The 20,870-nt window shown below is 49.2% G+C and overlaps 8 protein-coding genes across 8 annotated transcripts; 4 read left to right on the top strand and 4 right to left on the bottom strand.

Annotated features, from left to right (window-relative positions):
* Positions 1-419: 419 nt before the first annotated feature.
* N7519_008930 (glycoside hydrolase family 12 protein) lies at positions 420-1,622 on the bottom strand (the record flags this gene model as incomplete). Its single annotated transcript, XM_057295703.1, has 4 exons — positions 420-663; positions 727-1,142; positions 1,209-1,267; positions 1,343-1,622. 4 exons carry the CDS (start codon positions 1,620-1,622, stop codon positions 420-422), a joined length of 999 nt encoding a protein of 332 aa, XP_057143585.1.
* A 900-nt stretch (positions 1,623-2,522) lies between these two features.
* On the top strand, positions 2,523-4,922 carry N7519_008929 (glycosyltransferase family 2 protein; the record flags this gene model as incomplete). The annotated part of the gene is made up of 5 exons (XM_057295702.1): positions 2,523-2,810; positions 2,884-3,192; positions 3,245-3,604; positions 3,668-4,162; positions 4,227-4,922. 5 exons carry the CDS (start codon positions 2,523-2,525, stop codon positions 4,920-4,922), a joined length of 2,148 nt encoding a protein of 715 aa, XP_057143584.1.
* Positions 4,923-6,564: 1,642 nt separating this feature from the next.
* On the top strand, positions 6,565-7,739 carry N7519_008928 (RHO alpha subunit C-terminal catalytic domain-containing protein; the record flags this gene model as incomplete). Its single annotated transcript, XM_057295701.1, has 2 exons — positions 6,565-7,241; positions 7,298-7,739. The coding sequence occupies 2 exons, from the start codon at positions 6,565-6,567 to the stop codon at positions 7,737-7,739; spliced, it is 1,119 nt and encodes a 372-aa protein (XP_057143583.1).
* Positions 7,740-7,953: 214 nt separating this feature from the next.
* N7519_008927 (uncharacterized protein) lies at positions 7,954-9,075 on the bottom strand (the record flags this gene model as incomplete). The annotated part of the gene is made up of 1 exon (XM_057295700.1): positions 7,954-9,075. One exon carries the CDS (start codon positions 9,073-9,075, stop codon positions 7,954-7,956), a length of 1,122 nt encoding a protein of 373 aa, XP_057143582.1.
* A 2,142-nt stretch (positions 9,076-11,217) lies between these two features.
* Positions 11,218-13,829, bottom strand: N7519_008926 (putative anaphase-promoting complex subunit Apc5; the record flags this gene model as incomplete). The annotated part of the gene is made up of 7 exons (XM_057295699.1): positions 11,218-11,935; positions 11,987-12,123; positions 12,179-12,285; positions 12,335-12,458; positions 12,508-12,922; positions 12,977-13,070; positions 13,121-13,829. 7 exons carry the CDS (start codon positions 13,827-13,829, stop codon positions 11,218-11,220), a joined length of 2,304 nt encoding a protein of 767 aa, XP_057143581.1.
* Positions 13,830-14,004: 175 nt separating this feature from the next.
* N7519_008925 (phosphoribosylaminoimidazolesuccinocarboxamide synthase) lies at positions 14,005-15,069 on the top strand (the record flags this gene model as incomplete). Its single annotated transcript, XM_057295698.1, has 3 exons — positions 14,005-14,154; positions 14,227-14,602; positions 14,693-15,069. 3 exons carry the CDS (start codon positions 14,005-14,007, stop codon positions 15,067-15,069), a joined length of 903 nt encoding a protein of 300 aa, XP_057143580.1.
* A 166-nt stretch (positions 15,070-15,235) lies between these two features.
* Positions 15,236-16,399, bottom strand: N7519_008924 (CIA30 family protein; the record flags this gene model as incomplete). Its single annotated transcript, XM_057295697.1, has 3 exons — positions 15,236-15,954; positions 16,036-16,269; positions 16,321-16,399. 3 exons carry the CDS (start codon positions 16,397-16,399, stop codon positions 15,236-15,238), a joined length of 1,032 nt encoding a protein of 343 aa, XP_057143579.1.
* A 937-nt stretch (positions 16,400-17,336) lies between these two features.
* On the top strand, positions 17,337-20,382 carry N7519_008923 (uncharacterized protein; the record flags this gene model as incomplete). Its single annotated transcript, XM_057295696.1, has 6 exons — positions 17,337-17,713; positions 17,763-17,898; positions 17,970-18,060; positions 18,221-18,405; positions 18,471-19,133; positions 19,255-20,382. The coding sequence occupies 6 exons, from the start codon at positions 17,337-17,339 to the stop codon at positions 20,380-20,382; spliced, it is 2,580 nt and encodes an 859-aa protein (XP_057143578.1).
* Positions 20,383-20,870: the final 488 nt, after the last annotated feature.

The raw sequence follows: 20,870 nt of genomic DNA, 5'->3' as shown, positions 1-20,870 counted from the left end.
GGCTTGATAATGAAATATGCGACAATTATCACGCCTGATGGTGTCATCTGTGCATCTCTGCGCCTGCTGCCTGATTCTGCGGAGGAATCACGATCACGGAGACTGGCCGAATCTGATGCGTCATCATTGGTAGCTAACCTGGGAACAGTAATACCAGCTTATTTTGAATGACAAAGATTCATAATTTGAAAGGAACTAGGAAGAGCATGGTGATTCGTTCCTGGTTTTAGGGGTTGACTCTTTGGAAAATGATTGACAAGACCCAGAGTAGCAGGGCTTAAGTATCAAAGATAAGAAAATGAAGATGAAAATGAAATTTCAGAATTGACATGATGTGTAACGCTTGGTGTGTATCGATGCGAAGGAAAAAACCCCAAAATATAATGCTCGTAATCATACAATATATACCCGCTTCATCCTCAGCTCTTGATGTCGATCTTGTACTGCTCGGCCCAGAATGTGACGTTTTTGTCCACGGAGTAGACTTCTGTTCCGAAACTGAGACTGCCAAGGAAGTCCTCTTTAGCTGGGTAGTCACTTCCTCCAAAGTTGTACAGATCGGTGATGAGAGGATAAATGTCTCCAGTGAACCTCTCGGTGATCGCTTCCGGAACCCAGGACAAAACATACTGTCCCTGGTCATTTTTGCCGGTGTATAGCGTGCTAATTAAAGACAGGTTAGCGTATGCTGGGAGATGTCAGGTACAAGCTCAATTCTCAACTCACAACGTAGTTCCGTCCAAGGTCCTGGTGATTCCTGGTTTCCCCCAACCAAGGGGCTGGGCCTCCTCGTTTGACATCCAGAACCAAACCATGACCTCGAATTTCGCCTCACTTGCACTCTTAGCCTTTTCGGCGTCGGCATCCAAGAACATATCAATGGCGACGTTTGTGGCAAGGTTCTCATTCTTCAACGTTTGTACATCCGTTGACTCGGCGGGAGTATCACCCAGTCCATATGTCCAATGCAGCTCAAGATCCACCTGGGAGATCTTGTTCATCTCCTTTGGCAACACATCGTCGACGCGAATATTAGGGTATCCGTGGACGGGCGCAGTCTGAGGGCCATGGTCGAATTGCCAGGTGATGGAGAACTCGGGAGCGGTCTGGGGTGCATAAGTTTGATTGACCAACGTCGTGATCTAAACCAAGATGCCGTATTAGTACTCCGTTCAGTAAGATTGCAGATGGGTATGTTCAATGCGTACGTTCATGCAGAGTCCGTTTCCTGTTGTGTCCGCTTTTACACCCCATTGATTGGGATTCACTATATTCTCGGTCAGTCGTCGTCGTCCAAGGGTCAAGAGGTTAAGAGCATCTATGCTGGTTCGAGGGTACTCACGGGTGTATTGTTCAGTTTTCGACGGTGGAGTGATTCCGTAAGAAAGCTCACAGTACTGGGTGTGCTGCACGCCGTTGTTTGTGATAGTGTCATGACCACCACCACTGCCAGTACTGTCGCCGCCAGTGCCGATGCCATCGTCATTATTCCCCCCGGTGAACAGAGGCTTCTGACCCGTAGCTGCTCGATGGGCGTCAATACCCAAGAGAGCTCCAACGCTTCCCCCAACTGGGATGGCCACAAGGATCGCGTTGACCAGTAGTCCTATTCCGAAGACCATGACCAAAAGTGAGAAGCGTAGTATAAAGCCAAAAAAAAAAAAGTGAATGATAGCAAAGTGGAAATGATCGGAAATGAGACAAAGGAGGGAAAAGGGACCAGCAAGTTGAGCAGCGAATTAGCAACGGTGAAATTCTCGGTATCACATCCTACGAAAGATGTGGATGATCGGGTGGATTAGAGCGATGCATCGGGTTAGCATGTTCTAGGGCGATCGGGAAGAGAACTAAGCGTTGGCCATTCAAATCTTGTAGATAAGCAAAGGGCCTAGAGTGGGGTTCTTTCCAAGGTTAGCGTGGTAATGGTGTGCTCATACACATACATTGTATAGTAGTAAATTACATAAATTACAGGTTCAGGTACAGATCAGGTACAGATCTACAGAGCTCAGGTCCCAGAATTCAGGTACAGAACCACATAATGTAATTAATACATTATGATTGGTGCGATTAGGTGGCAAATTAGTAGATGAAAATGGAAACATGGTAATAGTACTGAAATGTACAAAAAGAAATTTAAAAAAAAAGACCCAAAAGGAACAAAAGACCCGCTGGATGCAACCAAAAAATACTGCAAAGTCAGACACATTGCGTAAGAAACCACTTTAGAAGTGAAACATTACATTGGAAAAAAAGGAAAAGTGGAAAAATCTATTTTTGCTCCGGCTCAAAGCGGCGATACATCGGGTACTTGGCGTGCACTAGCCTCAGGGCTTAACCATCTGGTCCCTTCGAGATCGCCGGTCCCGGTACCCTAAAATACTAGGAATGTGAGACCTTTTTTTCCTTCCATCCTTCCATTCCAGCTCTTCGGGCTGATCACACTCGTTTTCACCGTTTTCAAGATTCCCGCATTCCTCATCTTTGACTTTACATAATCTATAACCTTTCTTGTCGTCAAAATGGACAGACGTTATGGTCATGACGATCAGGACGAAAAGGTAGAGCTGAATACCTATCGAGGCTACCATCAAAACAACAGCTTCGAACACCCAGAGCCTTTCTCGCCTCCACCAGTCTCCCCAAGGCCTCTTACTCCAGTCAGACCAGGTCATTTCCCTACTGATGAGTACGGCCAACCTGTTTGGCTTCAACCCACCGCTCGAATGTCGGGTCACTCTGATTCCTTTCACAACTCGTCCTGGGACTCACGGACGCCGTATGATTCCCGTTCAGCTTCACCAACTCTGGTTAGTGCAATCTTTTCTTTGTTCTCTTTGTTCTCAGTATAGATCACAGCCCTAACCAGTTTTTCCCGTACAGTACCAAAACCATGGAGTGCAAGAAAGCCACCAGAGTCTTGCTCCCTTAGTGACCTCACCTGCTCCTCCATCATTTGAAAAAGATTGGGTCAAATCTGGATCGATTGCTCGCATTCATAACCGTGATGATGCAGAAATATGGAAAGGGTGGAAGAGATGGGTGTTCTTCCTGGTACCATTTCTCACGTTTGCCAACACCGGAATCTACATGTTTTACCTTGGCCTGAGAATCGCCTGCATTATTATGGCTCAAAATGTTGCTGGGGTCTCATACGCTGGAGCTTGGGTGTTTGTGGCTATTGAAATCGCTGTTGCGATTCCCTCCCCTCATGCACAACTGCTGGACTATGATGGCTTTGAAGAAGAGAGGCCGTGCCAAGCTGAGATTGACCGGTAATGAATGTCCTACGGTGGATGTGTTTATTACTTGCTGTGGAGAGGATGATGAAGTTGTTCTCGATACCGTTCGTGGCGCATGTGACCAGGACTACCCCCGCGACCAGATGAGGGTCATTATCCTGGACGATGCCAAGTCGGCCACCCTTGAGGCTGCCTGCAACCAACTCGCTATGAACCACCCCAACGTTATTTATATGGCCCGTGAAAAGATCCCCGGAAAGCCCCACCACTTCAAGGCCGGTAACCTGAACTACGGTCTGGAGCAAGTCAACCTTTTGCCTGGAGGCGCTGGCCAGTTCATGGCCGCCCTGGATGCTGATATGGTAAGTTACAATTACGCAACCTTTATTGAAATTTCGATTTGTATACTGACTGACAATCTGCAGATTCCCGAACAAGATTGGCTTCGTGCAATTCTTCCCCACTTGCTGGTGGATCCCAAAATGGCCCTTGCATGCCCGCCGCAACTTTTCTACAACACCCCTGCATCCGACCCGCTGGCCCAGAGTCTGGATTTCTTCGTGCATGTTATTGAGCCGATCAAGGATGCACTCGGTGTGGCTTGGTGCACTGGGTCTGGTTACGTGGTTCGACGCGAGGCTCTCGAAGAGATTGGCAACTTCCCGCTTGGTTCCTTGGCTGAAGATGTCGCGACCTCAACACTCATGCTTGGCAAAGGATGGAGAACCGCATACATCCACGAGCCTCTTCAATTTGGTACCGTGCCGGAAGACTTTGGTGGACATCTCAAGCAGCGTACGCGATGGGCAATTGGAACCGTCGACACAGCGGTCAAGCTGAAGTTCTGCCTCTGGGGTGACGCTGTTCGACAGATGAGCTTTGCCCAACGCTTCTCTGGTTTCCTCTATGCAACTCTGAGTGTCTACACCCTCCTTTTGACCGCTTCCCCTCTTTGCTATCCCGATCATCCTCTTGTGGGGCAAGCGCCTCGTCGCCTTCGCGACCGAAGAGCAACTCCGCTGGCTGATCTGGGCCTGCTTCGCCGCAACCATCTCCAACCGTCTCTGTGAAATGGCCCTGTTCATCCCGGCCGGCTACCACACCGGCCAACGAGGCTCCCGCTACCAACTCTGGATGTCGCCCTACATCGCTCTCTGCATTGTGCGCTCCTTCTTCCTGCCCACCTGGCTGGGCGGTCAAACCCAAGCCTTCAAGCCCACGGGTTCTCTGGGCTCAGCTCTGAACGAGCGCGACCCAAAGAAGTCGAAGAACATGTTCGTGCGCCTGCGCGTGATCCTGCTCAACTACATGGCCAGCTTCCACCTTGCCTTCGTCTATGTCACCCTCGTCGCAGTCGTCATCTCCTCCTACCGCTGCTTCGCTAAGAACAGTAGTTTCAGAGATATCATCCTCTGTCTCATCACACACGCTTTCTGGCCCCCGCTTACCTTCCTTTTCATCTGCACTTCGTTGTGGACCCCGGTCTCGTATGCGATCGACCCACCCTCCATGCCAGATCGCGAGGACCTTCTGACGCGGGACCCTAAGACTGGTGTCGCGCATCCTACGAAGCAGAGTAAAAAGATCGCCTTCGGTGGCCAGGCCGCTTGGTTTGAAATCCAAAACACGGTTGCCACTGTAGCCACGATCTTGGTATTTGTCTACTCGTTTATGTTCTAATTATGATTTTCCAGGATTTTTTTGGAAATCTCTCTGCATAGCTGTCTGTATAGCTAACGTGTCACACGCTTGAATTCTGATCCTTTTTTATTGTTATATGTACCTATCTACGGAGTACTTGGCGAGTGGCGTTAAGCTTTGAGATGTGACTTTCAGGTGTACAATGTACTGTACTGCATTGCATAATGGTCTTATACGGAGTACACGAAATACATATGTTGAATTTAAAAACAAATGAAATGAAATGAAAAGAAATGACTTATCGCCCAGGCTGTGTACGGAGGACGGAGAACGGAGTACTCCGTGCATACACATAAATAGTGCATACAATCATACAATCATACAATCATAAAGTACCTTCATGTCGATCCCTCTCCAATCATCTCTAAGCGCCGATTTAATTTCGGACCGACGCGGGTTGGGTTATCTGCGAGCATTTGCCATATCGCCGTACGGAGGACGATTAATTCTGTATTGAGGCCCGATCACCCCATTTGCCGTGTCAAGGTACGTTTGCCTTTGCCTCCTCGCTTTATTATTTATCTAGTGTCATTGATCGCTAACGCGTTTTGACCTGGCACTTTATCAGACATGTTCTTTTGATATATGATCGAAGCTATCAGGGTCACCGCTGTTTTGATGACGTTGCTTGGACTAGTGCTTACGCAGAGATAATGGAAAGCTTTGATGCGAACTCATTGGAATTTTCAGAGTCGAGGCAAATAATAACTTGAATTATTCTACAACATACATGTATTCACTAACAAAGGACAAGGATTCGTTACTAGCTCAGACGGTCCGAGACTGTTCAGAAGTTCCTTGGTCTCGACCCCTCTCATTGACAAAGCACGTCTTATTTTTCTCCGATCCTTCTCATCAAGTCTTTCTCTTTCTGAATAGTGAATCAACCAGGTTCGATCAAGGAACCTCTATTCTGATGAACAAGATGGCAAGCAATATTGATTTGCCGTAGAAACGTCGCAAAAACCAACCTTCAAAAGTATCGCGACCCCTGTTCTCCTGACAATTTGTCTAACACCGGCGATGCCGGTGATGAATCCTATCTTGCCACATGGGTATCTCCATTGGATTATGGAAGGTCTTATAGCAGCTCTCTCTCCACATACCCGGGGTTTCTAACCCCATCATCTTGGCGACACTTCCTTTTAAGGTGCGTGTAAACCGGCGTGGGTCGGTTTTACCCCGAACCGTTGACGGTTCGGGGCGTCATCAGCTGCCCGTCTTGCCACTTGGACACCATTCCAGGACGCAAAGTGCTCCTTTTTGATGGGAGGTGTCCTTGATAGGCTTCAAGCCACTCGGTCCGGTTTGCTGTCTACCGGTCACCTGATCGGTGTTCAGGTATATCTCCCGCTAGAAATGACCATCTGAAGACAATGAGCCTCCAACTATGTCATGGGACTCGGTTTCGACAGGCCCAGATCCGGATTCTACATCGGATGGACTGTTTCAAGCTCCGTGGTTAATGAATTGGCTGTGATAGCGATGGCTATTTAGAAGGGTAAACGTCGCCGGCTTCAGGTTTAGTCCATAGCAACCAAAGCAAATATCACAGCTGAATATCCAGTCTCAGTCTTCTCAACTATCCAATTAGAAAGACATCTCTTCTAATTTTATCACAATGTCCTTCCTGAGGAATTATTTCGGTACCTCCGCTACCGCTGCTCCAGCGAAGGAGGAGAAGAAGTCTACGTCTACCCGCGCCCTACCCGCCTCCTGGTACACATCGCAAGACATGTACGAGCTCGAACGACGAGCCATCTTCTCCCGGAAATGGCTTCTCACTACACACAAGCACCGCGTCCCCAACACCGGCGACTGTGTCCGCTACGACGCCGCCGGCTACGAGTTCATCGTCGCCAAAGACAGCAATGGAAACATCACCGCTTTCCGCAATGAAGATCTCTTCCCCGCGCATGTGCACATCGACCGAAACGGATTCGTCTGGGTGAACCTGGACGCCAGCGAAACCCCCGAAGTCGCCTGGAAAGACGACTTCGACGGCGTCGACGAGCAGCCCCGGTTCCAGCACTACAACTTCGAGGACTACGTCTTCGACCACACGTGGGATATGGAGGGCGAGTTCAACTGGAAGATCCTAGCAGACAACTACAATGAGTGCTACCACTGCCAAGTCGCTCACCCCGATATCCCCACTATCGCCGACCTCAACTCGTACTATGTCGAGACTAAGGACGGCCACATCCAGCACTACGGCGCCCCGCGTCCAGACCAGATTGAGAAGGGCTTCCGCATAGCGACGACCTATTTCTGGCCTAATGCTTCGTTCAATATCTCGTGAGTATATCGTATCCCTATCAATAGATTGTATAAATACTAATGTCGATCTCCAGTCCCAACTTCTTCTTCATGCAGCGCTTCACCCCTACCAGCCCCACACAATGTGTGATGCGCTACGAAGTCTACCGCCACAAGGACGCCACCGACGAGGCCTTCAACCTCATCAGCGACATGTACAAACGGATCATGTCGGAGGATAAGTACCTGTGCGTGCACTCGCAGAAGAACCTCAACGCTGGTGTCTTTGTCAACGGCCAGCTTCATCCCAGGATGGAGCAAGGTCCGCTTCATTTCCAGAAGACTGTGCGTGAGGTCGTCACAGATCACTTCGCCAAAGAGGAGGCTGCGGGTCATCAAATCTGGCCTGCGAAGCATGATATTCCTGAGGACGTCGCTGCCACCCGGGATCAATATGTGAACTACGGGGTCGAGGTCGACACTTTCAAGAGCTCCATGGGTACCGGTATCTCCACGGTAACGGAGATCGCTGTATAGCTGGAGAGTCGAAGAGAGAACATGTGTGGTATATAGATTGATATTGCGTTCACTTCTTGTATTGTGCTGATGATAATGATTACGAATGTTTTGGGATTTAGCCTTGACAGAATGAATTTTTTATATTTTCTTCAACATACTATATTCCAATCATGTCTATTTGGGTAATAATTAAATTCGTATATACATACTCCGGTTTGAAAGACATGAACAGTCACTCAGCCCAGTCAACAAGAAATTCATCCAATAAATCATAATTAGCCCTCTCCCTCTCCCTCCGCCCCCGAAGAAGATCAGCCGCAATATCAAACTTAGGCTCAGGACTAGAACGACTCTCCTCCGACGAAGCCCGACTCATATTCAAATGTCGATCAGTATTCCCCGGTTTACCACCCCCAATGGACCTGGCATTGGCTATCCCAGACTCGAAATCCACCAAATCAAGCTCGAACCCAGGCTGTCCCTTGACATCATGTACTTCCTGTCCATGATCCGGTCCCAAAATACCCTTCGCACCAAACAGAGAAGACCCATACCCAGAATTCATCCTGGGGTACTGATACGGCTCAAGCGACGACACAGACTCAGACCTCGTCGTACGAGTATCACAATGATCAACGGAATCAAAGCTCCGCGGCGACCAAGGCAGTCTCTGCTCAACCGCGTCCTCCGGCACATGTCTACCCGCACCATAATCCGGCCCACGCGAACATGGTCGATGTTCACAGCCATCCGTCAACAACTCCGTAAGAAGGACGTTCAACTGCGCCAAGCGCTTGGCCTGTCGTGCCGGGATGGAGTCGTGCGATTTCCTCTTCCGGGACGTGCGCGCTATCCCCGTCCCGTTCTGCGTCTGGTTCTGCGTCGGTAATGCGCTCTTCCTCAGTCCCAAAGACTCAAATGGTACCTGTCCGGTTTCCATTTTCAGCGTCTCTTCCTCGTCGTAGGCGATGGCGGGCTTGAATCTTATGCCGTGGTCCAGGAGGACTTGGTTGAGGTAGTTCACGCGGCTTTCTAGGAAGGCTACGTAGCTGCGGGGGACTTCTTGTTTTGTGAGGGGGTCGTAGCCCACGCAGCGGACGTTGGCTTTCTCGCATGATTCGCAGCGCGGGAGGCGTTGGTCGCAGCGGTGTTTGCGGAGACGGCATCTGTTGCAGGCGGAGACGCTGCGGAAGGGAGGGGCTGCGGGTTCGGGGTTTGGTTGGGTTGGTTTGGGGTTTTCTGATGTGAGTGGGGAGGTTGGGTGGTTTCTGTTGGTTTTGATTGAGCTTTTGGTGTTGGGGTGTTGGTTTTGTATGTTTTCTAGGGAGGTTGGGGTTGGGGGGAGTTTCAGCATTGTGTGGGATTGGGATATGAATGGAATTGAGCTTCCAAGGGTATTTGTTGAAGTAAGAAATAATGATCTCGACTGTCAAGCTATTATACATTAGTATTATAGAATAGTATAGCTATCGCGATTGAACTCCGAAATTAGGGCTTCCAGTATGGCTGATAGAGTTCCAACTCCGATTTTATTCCGAAAGGTCTCGTCGGCTGTCTCAACTCCGAGTTGTGGGGTTGATCTGGTGATATCTTGATATTTCGGGTAATTGATATTCGTAAGCTATAAATGATGAGTTTATAAGAGCTTCTACAAATCTATACACAATCTATCTCTACTGTTCCAACCGGCTTTCACCATATTCTATACAAAGGACACCCTCTCGGCCAAATGCGGAAACTATGTGGGATGTGAATATAGACTATTTCTTTGATCTCGGTATAACACGGAAACCTTGGAACATCCAAGACCCGAGTCTCGGCAATTGACATGCGCATTGGCCACTGCTTGTCCCCGCATTCCGACTCGGGAATACAAGTACGGCGAATAGTTAGGACTGGGACAGTTGTAGTCCGAGTTATCCCGTCTGATAGCTGTGGCTTCACCTTGAACAGGAACAAGAGATTCCAGATAATGTTGACAATTATATAGGGAACACCCTATAGGTATCCATTCACTCGGATTACAACGTCAATTGAACAGACATCGCTGTAGCCCTACAACATATCCATGGATGTTGTATGACAGTAAATTCCCCATTTAAGCTTCCCGGAGATACTGTGGGGGAAAGCCTCCTCTTTGTCGATCTCTTCTCCCACATGTGCCAATCTAATCGAGTCATCAGAATCAATCGGCATTCTTCGGGATTGAATATGCAACCCACTTATATATATATCCCTTCAATCATAACGCTGATCCGGTAATTCAGGCCGAAGTGGTGTCACGCGAGCATCCTGAGGTAACTCCCGACAGAAACTAGTCGGGTCGGTGTGTATCTCACTTATATGCATGTCTGGACCCTGCTGTTGTATATCCATCCCATGAGAAGGTACCGTGCTAGCTGCAGCTTGCTGAGTGGCATTTAACTGCTTAGCTCTCAGCCAAACCAGTGCCGCCAGTGCGACTAGTATAGGGACGCCTATCCCGACACCTAGTCCGATTGCAAGCTTTGCTGTCGTTGTGAGTGCTGGATGTTGATCGGAGGACGGTGATAAAGATGCCAAAGGTGAATCAGTTGGGCTTGTTGGGGACGATGTCGATCTTCTGGTTATGTTGAAATAGGCCGAGGGGAAACTACTTGGTCCAGACGGGTTAACCCAGAAGAAGAACGTCGGTGAGTAGTCCAGATCAAAGCCGTAAAGTTGGACAGTCCAGGTGAAATTTGATACACGATCCTTTCCGTTGATTTGGGCTGGCTCTTGTTAGTCTTGCGGTTTCTTGTCGGTTCCCCTCTGGCATACAATATACGTTGCCTCGACTGTAGGCGCTTCCCCCCCAATGGACTCTGCTGCCATATTGTGACGTTGTACACCGGTAGGTCTGTTTTCCATGCAATCACTTTCTGGTCACCCAGTGTCCAAACGGGGCTTTTTCCATTGACGTAGACAGGGTTGATCATATAATTTGTCTTTTCGGCTCCGTTGGCTGTCAAGATGAGGCCTGAGAGGAGGATAACGAGGGGCTGAAACAAGCGTGTCATACTTTCGATCTTCAACAATATTATGTTAGAGGATGTTGTTAGAACTTCATGGTTATAGTTCACTGGTGAATGGAAGTTGGTCTCTGGAAGATGGACTTGGGTATGTGTTATGAGCTGACAGAGACACGGAGACTTAATGTAAACAGGATTCAGAGTCCCTGCTCTGGGTGACGGGCATTATCCCGATTAGGGCCGGTGGCATCAGGTGCAAAGGCCTGTAAGCGTCCGTATTGAAATGCACGCCAAGGAGACTACATACATATGCAGAAACATGTGTATGCCTCATCGAATGAATTGAGACAGAGACAGCATAATTTGTATACAGTACAGTAGCCAGCTGGGTAACAGGGTCTGTCGAGTCCTAGTAGACCTCTTTGCGACTAGATTTATAAACAGTCATCTGCTTGGATTACGATAAGGCAATTTTGTAAATGTATATTATTCTTCCTGTGAGGTATTCATGTTCCAGTTCGTCTCCGCAGATCCAGATACTTGGCAGCATAATCATTAGCCAATACCGGATCCCCCGTAAGATGCATAACAGTAGCCTTCTTAGCCATCATCTCCGTCTGGCCCTTGATATCCTCAATTTCCTCGAAATGATCATACGCCGAATCGATGTACCCAAGAGCACGGTTAATATACTCTTTCCTCGCAGACGTCGAGTCCCGACCCTGCAAGCTCCACAACTCACCCGCCATACCCATATTCGCGTCCACGAGAAGCGAATACGCCTGCGCGACGAGGCTGTAATTCTCCAGCTCCAGGATCTGGGGCATGATGCTCTCGACTAGCTCGCCCGTGGCTTCGAATTCACGGAGACTCAGTAACACCGTCGCTAGTGTGCAGATGGCTTCCCAGAGGTCGGCGAGGACTTTTGAGCGATGTGCGATATGGGCTGCGCGCATGGCGAGGGAGAAGCCGCGTTGCGGTTGGCCGGATTTGCCGAGGATTTGTGCTTTTAGACAGAGGAGCTTGATTTGGGAGTGGACGTCGAAGTTCTCTGGTTGCATGGAGTGCGCGGCTTGCTCGACCATTCTCAGGGCGCGACCGTAGTCGCCTTGGCGCATGGTAAATTCTATTGAATAGAAGGCTAGAAGTAGGCGCATGTCGAATTCACGGAGTTGCACTGCTTGGAGTTGGGATAGAATATGTTCGACGGCCACCTTGTCGTCGCTGTAGGTTGTTAGGAATGGATCTGTAAGCAATGTAGTATGCAGTACTTACCGACAGATTTGTCGTCGCAATTGCAGTAGTCCTGAAAGAAAAGTCCAGGTGTTGTTATAGCTGAAAGCTCGGAGTTTCTCTGGGTCGATCTTGTTCATCCGTGTGAATGCTTCCTTGTAATTGCCTTTCTGTGTCAACTGTAGGTGATGTATCAGCATTTCTGTCATATACGGCCAAAGACAGCTGACATACTATTTGGCAATTTCGGAATGTGATCTTGACAAAGTCATCGTGAGGTTGGCCCTCCGAATAGCACTCGCGGAATATCTCGGTGTTCAGCCAAGAAAGGTGAGTAGCTCCTGTCAGCTGTATTAGCGCCATCACAATCACTATATACATAGTTCATACCTATCCTGGCATACATGGAGCCCTGTAGCAGCATGTATGCACCTATGGGAGTCGCAACGCCCTTTGTCACGTTGATGTGGGATGCTCGCACGAAGGATTCGACAATTGATGCAAGACTCTCTCCCTGTTTATCATTAGCATCAACCTTGCCAAAGGGAAGCAGGAATCCTTACTTGCTGCATCTCTAACTTAGCTTCGCTAAGTAACGTGGTACTCATAAGAGACCACATGTCAGTCTCCTTAGACTTGGCCTTGAGGAAAGCAAGGCCCTCTTTTTCATTACCCAGCATACCACTATTCTGGACTTCCCGCATCTGCTCTGGGAAAGTCTTGCCAAAGTGGTACAGCCAGCTCATGCAGAAGTTCAGGCAGTTCATATCATGGGACTCGCGAGCAATTGCTACGGCCTCTTGCACGGCTGAGATAGCTTCACTGAAACACTCAAAATCTGCTTGCATGATGGCCAAATTCAGAAGGGCAAATTGATATGCACTTCGGTCGAAATTCGCGTGCATGGTGTAGTCGAAGTAGCGGTGGAGGTTGTCGAACGCTGAGGTATAGTCTCCAGCCCTCCAGGCGTCAAGATATCTGGCATTTTGTCAATCACAAGGTACACCAAAAATGATGTATACAACAACGTACTCCAGGTAATACATCATCACTGGGACTGAAGACTCTGAGGTCATGATGCGTTTCAGCTGAGCCCTCATTCCATCTGGAACTCTGCTTCCCATTCCTGTGTCCGTTAGCACATGGGTATGACAAGGCCGGAAAAGAATTGCATACTTTGCAGTTCACCAACTTGGAATTCGATTAGTCGCTCTGCATCCTTGACGCTGACCCTTCCCTCCCCATCTTCATCATCTTCGATGTTACCATACACAACCTGTGAAAGGTGGCTGGTTGAATCCAGCCCCAGGTCGCGTAGATTGACATCAACGGCGACTTCCTCAGCTTCGCGATGTCTGCGGCTCCAATAGCTGTATGTGGGTAGACGGTATTTGACAAATCCCGTCCAGAGCTTCACAGCATCGTGAAACTGCAGCCGCGTATATTCAAGATAAGCTCTCCGTACAAACGCGCCAAGCGGCGAGCTCCTGGACAAGCGCATGCGATCATCGGCCACCGGTGCAATCCCATTATCCCTGTCATGGATCAGCTCGTCGCGTGACTTAGCCAGGAGCGACGGGATAACCACGCCGAAGAAAGATTCCAGCGCATCCAGCGAGTCGATGGACCAGAGGTTCTTCAGAAACAAGTCCCAGAGCGTGCGCCCAGGAACAGAGGACTCATGGCGAGATAGGCATTTTTCAAGCTCTGAAATTGTCGGCAAGTAATGCTCCTCCCATTGCTTATCGGCGGCATCTAGTGGGAACAGACCCGCTGTGATGAACGAGAGGACGTCGACAGCAGAAGAATTGGGCACGACGCCTTCGGTGTAGAGTGTGACTAAACACAGCAAAGAGACTCTCCAGGGAGTCAAATAACGCGTCATTTTGCCTTCGCTATGGCTGCCACATCTTGCTGTGTTCTTTCAACGGTATTGTTCCAAGGGCGCGCGTGTTGGGGATAATCGACACCTGAGGTTGCAAGGCTGCAATGCGGGACAGGAAAAAAAAGATGACGCAGAACTACTTTCCTCTGTAACTCACTAATTGAACGATTTCACAATGGCTCAAGCTTTGACAACCACAGATTTGCAGGGCGCCTTGCCTCTTATTGCCAGAGGAAAGGTCCGCGACCTCTATGAGATTGACGATAAGACCCTCCTCTTCGTTGCGAGCGATCGCATCTCCGCCTACGATGTGATCATGGAGAATGTATACAATTCCCCACACCAATACAACTGTCTACTCAGACTGCTTGCTAATGCCAGTTCTTCCGCAAAAAAGGGTATCCCTAACAAGGGTGTCCTCCTCACCCTCTGCACGCAAACGTGGTTCAAGGCCCTGAAGGAAGCAAACCCCTCCCTCCGCACCCACTTCATCACCCTCGACCTCCCGCCCCAGATCCCGGAATCTCTCCGCCCAGTCCTGCAGAACCGGAGTATGCAAGTACGCAAGCTGCGCATTCTCCCCATTGAGGCAATCGTACGCGGATACATCACCGGCTCGGCATGGAATGAATACAAGAAGTCCGGGACCGTGCATGGAATCAAGGTCCCCGCCGGTCTGCAGGAGAGCCAGGCTTTCCCCGACGGCCCTATCTACACCCCCAGCACGAAGGCGGAGCAGGGAGAACATGATGAGAACATTCATCCGGATCAGGGTATGTTCTTTTTCGTCGAGTCTGTTGGCTTGAAATATCTGTACTAGATGTATAGTACACGAGACAAAAACTAACGTCTGTCACTCACAGCTGTCGCTATCCTGGGCGAACGCTACGCCTCGACCGTTGCCAAGATGGCCGTTGAGCTCTACAAGACAGCGCACGAGTACGCTCTCGCGCGCGGTGTGATCATCGCCGACACCAAGTTTGAGTTTGGAGTCGATGAGGATGGTGAGGTCGTGCTGGCCGATGAAGTCCTGACGCCCGACTCTTCGCGCTTCTGGCCTAAGGACTCTTATGCTGTCGGCCGCGGCCAGGCCAGCTTCGACAAGCAGTTCCTGCGTGACTGGTTGGTCAGTGAGGGTCTTAAGGGTAAGGAGGGTGTGCGCATGCCTGATGATATTGCGCTTAAGACGGCGGAGAAGTACCAGGAGGCTTGGGAGAAGATCACCGGTGGTAAGATCTAGAGTGAGGTATATGGATAAGCCCGCTATATGGAGGGATATATATGATTCAAGGTTAGATTTTTGTATTTATGATTTGCGATGAGAATGAAATTTAAGTATCATGTCCAATGGTGGCCGCGGAGGCAGAAATTATTATACACAGATATGGCCTTACCTTGTCCTACCTTTACTCCTCCCACTCTGACTTCAACCCCTTGAGACCCTTCTTATTCGAAGCCCGGTCCTGCTGCTTGCTCTCTTCCCTGATGGACTTCTCCTTGGGTTGGTTAGTCCAACCAGAGCTAATACCCTCATCGAGAGGCAGTGCATTATCACCACAAATACGGCGCTCCTCTTCAACCTCCGCCTCACTAATGCCATTCGTCGCCCAGATCTTATGAATGCGTAGATCAAACGGACCCTCAACACGGTCCGTAAGACCAATACCAATACTCTTAACACGCTGCCGAGTCAAAGAAGTCTGAGGTTCAATGACAAAGCCGTGATTCGTGCGCACGAACGAGTTAAAAGGCAAGAGAACAGTCTCCCATCCATTTGAGCCAGACGTCGTTGTACTAGTAGAGGTAGAAATGATCGTCGATTCAGGTGGGACGTCTGAAAGCGCAGCGGGCAGGCCGGTAGGATATAAGTCCTCAACGGCGTCGGGTGAGTCTGCCTGGAATTCATAGTCCTCTGATGTTGGTGTGTCGCGTACGCGGTGGTGTCGCGTGTATAATCTGTGCTGGTGGATATCCGTCTCGACGACCGCGTCTGTCTGCACGTTGACGGTGTACCGACGGCCGTCGGACTTGATGCGCAGGGCAAGATACGCGTATGGATCGACGTCCCAGAAGAGCCGACCGAAGAGCCAGAAGCCTCGATCTTGGTTGCGGAACGCGGCGTAGCCTGGTTTGCGGTATTAGTTTTTTTCCCTTTTTATTTTTTTGTTCTAGACCACTCTCGCTTCATAGCGAGTAAAAAACATACCGGTTCTTTCGACGCGCCAGTTGTCAGGAAGCTTGGTTGAGATGCTACCGTGGAAGCGGGCATGCGAGGGAGTATTTGAAGAAGGTTCAGCAGGTTCGTAGTCTAGGCTGGCTGTGCTAAAGCCTCCTACGGCACGGTCCGCCATGGTCTTGCATCCTTTAACGGTGCTCTCATCTTCGAAATTCAAGAGGGTATAAGGTTTGGTCGGGGTGTGGAGGGCTTCCGTGTTCCAAGCTGCGGCAAATTAGTTGAGCTGCAAGACTGACGACATTGACATAAACTTACCAATCTTTGATAGACGGCCGAACTCATCGGCACTGCGTTTAAAGAAACCACCTTGGGCTAAACGTCGAGTTGGAAACATATTGTAGTATAATTGTAGAGGGGAGAAGCTCAGATATGAAGTTGGGAGTTTCATATAAGTCGACTTCCCGAGGTGGCGTGAACGGGCCGATGGCCGACGATAAGAGATAATGTTTGGGATGTTTGAGATGTTTGATTCTCTTCTCTTTGCCCTAAACTCCCTTCACTTCCTTTATACTTCATTTTCATTGTTAACAATGCCTTTTATTTTATTAGACTGTTGGGAGTCTCAATAATATACACGTCATTATGTTGCAACTTCAACTTCCATGGATTCGAAATTTGGGATTCAAAAATTCAAAATTCACGCTAAGTACAAGTATCTTGAAGACTTGAGATTTCTTGTCTCTGTCGAGCTTAGTACTGCTTCAACTGCCATGCATATATGCCGATGGCTGACGACATTCTGATCCTCAGGAGTATCTCGTATACTTTGCCAGGCCGACACCTGAATCGGTATGACGCGTATTCCCTCTTTGGGAAGGATATCCAGACTTCATGGCCAACTTTATCTGAAGAGTCATGGGTAATATGCGCGGTAAAATATCTTGATGAGTGCCTGGCTCCCTCTATTCTTCTAGATGTCCGCTTGTGAACCAGTGGTTTGATGGTCTCTCGGACTGCAGAGCCCTGGTAAGCTTGATTCTGAGTCAACTTCCCTTCGGGCTAGTCCTGTAGAGGACTCCCCGGAAATATACCGTGGTTAGTTTCATACCTACTTGTCCGTGCTGGGAAACCCAGTGGAAGGCGGATATTTCCAAATTTATCCCAATTTGGCGACGGAGATGGTATTCATAGAAAGATATTCCACGTAGTTATCTCCATATCTCGTTCTCTTCTCTCTTCTTTTTCCATACACGCTCGTTTATCGCAGTCGAACCATTCGTTTACCACAGTACAAAAGTCTTAATTACCCTTGTTGACTATATACCTCCACAATGGCGATTCATTACGTCGAACAGAATAGCAGCGAGTCTATTGCCTGTCATAGTGCCCCGGAGCCTGATATCCCATTCTATGAACATACGGCTTCGGAATCTAGTGCCCCTGGATGTAGTAGCTCGGAGCCTAGTACCCCAGAACATACTGCTGCCAAGTCAGCCGAGCCAGTCAAGCCATCTAAGTTATTCAAGCCATTTGCGCCAGTCGAGCGAGATGAGCTAGTCGAGCCATTGGAGCTAGACACAGACCAGCCAGTCGAGCCCGACCAAAAGAAGCCGGTATACCGCCCTCGTGAGGACCGATTGAATCAAAAGGCAACCAAAGGAAATGCACAGGGCCTCTTTCTTCCGGATTGTTGTGTTTTTGTGGGAAAGTAGGTATTGCCCAGTCCTATCTGATACTACATATACTAACCGACATAGCCTCTCCGTTAAGGTTTCTCCTGAAAAGTTGGAAGAAGATCTTACAGAAATGATCTCTGCATTTGGTCGGTGTCATGTTAAGATCAAATTGTCGCAGGGTTTGAAGAAACTACCTGTTGGATTTGTACAGTTTGAGGTGAGTGATAGTTCTATATATGACCTCGGGAGGTATATAAGATATATAACACATACTAACATACTACATAGGACACCAAAGCAGCAAATTCAGCATTGAAACAAAATGGAAACCTGATGCTCCATAATCGGGTGTTGAGATTGGAATCCTCCAAGGCAAGACGTGAGTTCCCTTCTTTTTTTTTGGGCTTCATCTTAAGTGTCTACACACCTACACACCACACACCACACACACCTTACACCTTACACCCTCGCACCTTCGCACCTTCGCACTTTCACACTTTCATACCTTCTCATCTTTATTTCTCACATTTTCTTTGTAGGAACTGCCAACTTCGGTTATCTCTCTGATGCTCCCATCAAAAAATCTGAAGTCATCGATGCCCTGAAGGGTCGTGGTAGTCTCGAGACCATTTCTATTGAACACTTCGTCACCCCAGAAGGTGTCAATTCTACTTTCGGCCTTGTCACTTTCGCATATCCCGACGATTACGCAGATGCCCTCCAGGTAAGTCAACTGTCCAATGTTACCCCAAGTCTACCCTAACTCTACTAACTACTTAACCATTCTAGCATTTTCAAAACAACTCCGAGTACTACATGACCAGATCCAACATGGACCCCAACAACGACAGTCAGCTTCCCCAGGATTACTCTCCTGCAGGACACGGACCATCTAACCAACCTCCCCCAAATCGTGGCAATCAGCAGCGATACAACAATGGCCGCAGATCTTACCACCGTCCATGGTACAGCGGTAGCAACAACAACAGAGGCGGATTCCGAAATGCTCCTGGTCCTGCCCCCAGACATCAAAACACACCATTTGCAAATCATGGTCACAGCCAAAGCTTCAGTGGTCAAGGTCATTCGCCTCACGGCTCTTTCCCTCAGAACTACCCCGGTGGCAACGGTTTCCCTCAGAACTCCAACCAGGGCTATCCCAACCCCAACTTCAATCAAAACTTCCCTGGCAACTTCCACCCGAACTATCAGGGCAACAACTTCCCTAACTACCCAAATCAGGGCTTTGTAGCTGCGGGTCCCTTCCCCAATCCCCCTGTTGTGTTCAACCAGATGCAAATGCCTGAAGGCCCACCCCCGCCATATCATGCTGAGTACACTGCCATGCCAGCCCCAGGTTTCCCTGTGTTCTTAGGCAATCAACCATACCAGCCTGCCAATACTCTTCCTCCAATCGTCACCCAGCCTCAGCCTGTTGCTGGTCCTGTTCCTGTTCCTGCTCCTGGTCCTGCTCCTGGTCTTGCTCCTGGTCCTGCTTCTGGTCCTGGTCCTGTCCCTGGGTTTCGACGCAAGCCCCCCTCGTCCTGACTGTCCTTTGATTGTCTCCAGCCAGCCTCCATTTGACACCGAACATCACCGACAACTCTACTACGAGCCTATCCCAGCTGAGGAGCTCGCAAATATGCAGGCAAACTGGGTCGGTCACCCGGGTGCTTGTTACGTGCAGCCTGACTACAACCAGCCCTACCCGCCCACCGCATATCCTCACAGTCGCCAATCTAGCATGGAGAGCCAGCAGAATACCAACTCGCCGCCCAGGGTCAATGAGTCCGAGTCAACCTTGACACAGACTAAAGTCCAGACCCCTGAGATTGAGAGAGGTCGTCCGCTAGTTCGGCCGCACCACCCCAACACCGATGGAAGTTGTGACATGACTCCAGTGCCTGCTCCTGCTGAGACACAGAGTGACCCCATCCCAATGCAAGGTCTGGAGGGTTCCTCAGGAAGAACTAACGTGGAACATGCGAGCAAGTCCACTGAGGCTCAGGCTGAGCCCGCGGCACCTGTGACTATCGAGTCCGAGAACAAACCCACCGAGCCTGAAACTGAGCTCAACCCGCCTCAGACCGACTCCACCTGTGCTGCAACTCGTGATCAAGAGAAAGAAGAGGTGGTGGATGAAACCAAGCCACCTTATGAAATCGACACCAAGGATGAAGAAAGCGGCGGGTCCTCCTCTGAGGCCGGCCCCAAGACACCAGACTCCGATGAGTCTCAGGAAAGCGCCAAACCTCAGACCCCGGCCAAAGCTACCTCACTGAAATCAGCTGATACCAAACCCGATACCGTCGAGACCCTCAAGCCAGTCCATAAGGGAACTCCAGACAAAGGCAAGTCCCGAGAAGTGGTCACACCCACTCCAACCAAGAGCAGCAAAAGACTCGAGCCCGCTGTGCCAGACAACAAACATCTCCTGGCCCGCCATGCTTTCCAGCATCGCAAACCCCTCAAGAAAAAGTACCAACCCAAGACCGACACCGGCAAAACAGTTGAGCAGTACACCCGTGAGATCAATGCGCACCGCGCCTCGGTTGACCCTGACTCACGTGTCCCTGAACATCTCTTGCAAGAGGTGATCCAAGAGCTCGAGATCGAGCGCAGAGATAATATTCGGAAGAGCCAGGGTCTCGGCCCCAGTGATAAGAGCAGTGTTGACAGTGGTACTTCTTCCAAGAAGTAGGTTTGATATTGACATTGACACATGATTGAAATGGGGATGGAGGAAGCTATCCGGTTTGATTTTCTTGCTATGACAGGGCGTTTTATTCTTATCTTCTTTTTACTCTTTGTTTCATGCTTTTATGGTCTGTTCTTTTTTATTCGAATCTGTGTATTTGCTTTTCAAGGAAAAGAGAAAACACCAAAAAAAGGGGAGCATGTATGTTACGATGGACATGCTCGATTCAGTTTATCAAATTTCAATCTTATTCTACAAGCTTGCTCATTCCTACCGTAATCCAATGCATCGTATACCAATATTAGTTCTTAACCGTAGTCTTGGCTAGTGTGGTCAGTCACCTACCAAAAGCAGCCCTGATGGCCCTGGAGTTAGTTCATACAAAGACAAATAGCTCACCGATGATAATATGACCTGATATAATGGATTTGATTGACATGGCCGAACGGCAACTTGATTCCCGCCCATGTAAACGCCGAGACCGAAAGCCG

This window comes from Penicillium mononematosum (genome assembly GCF_028829835.1).
Source record: "Penicillium mononematosum strain IBT 11891 chromosome Unknown utg000005l:1.0-9366267.0:1.0-9372171.0, whole genome shotgun sequence".
Taxonomy (NCBI): Eukaryota; Fungi; Ascomycota; class Eurotiomycetes; order Eurotiales; family Aspergillaceae; genus Penicillium; species Penicillium mononematosum.
The sequence above is the reverse complement of the archived record's forward strand: the minus strand, read 5'-3'. Positions and strand labels throughout refer to the sequence as shown.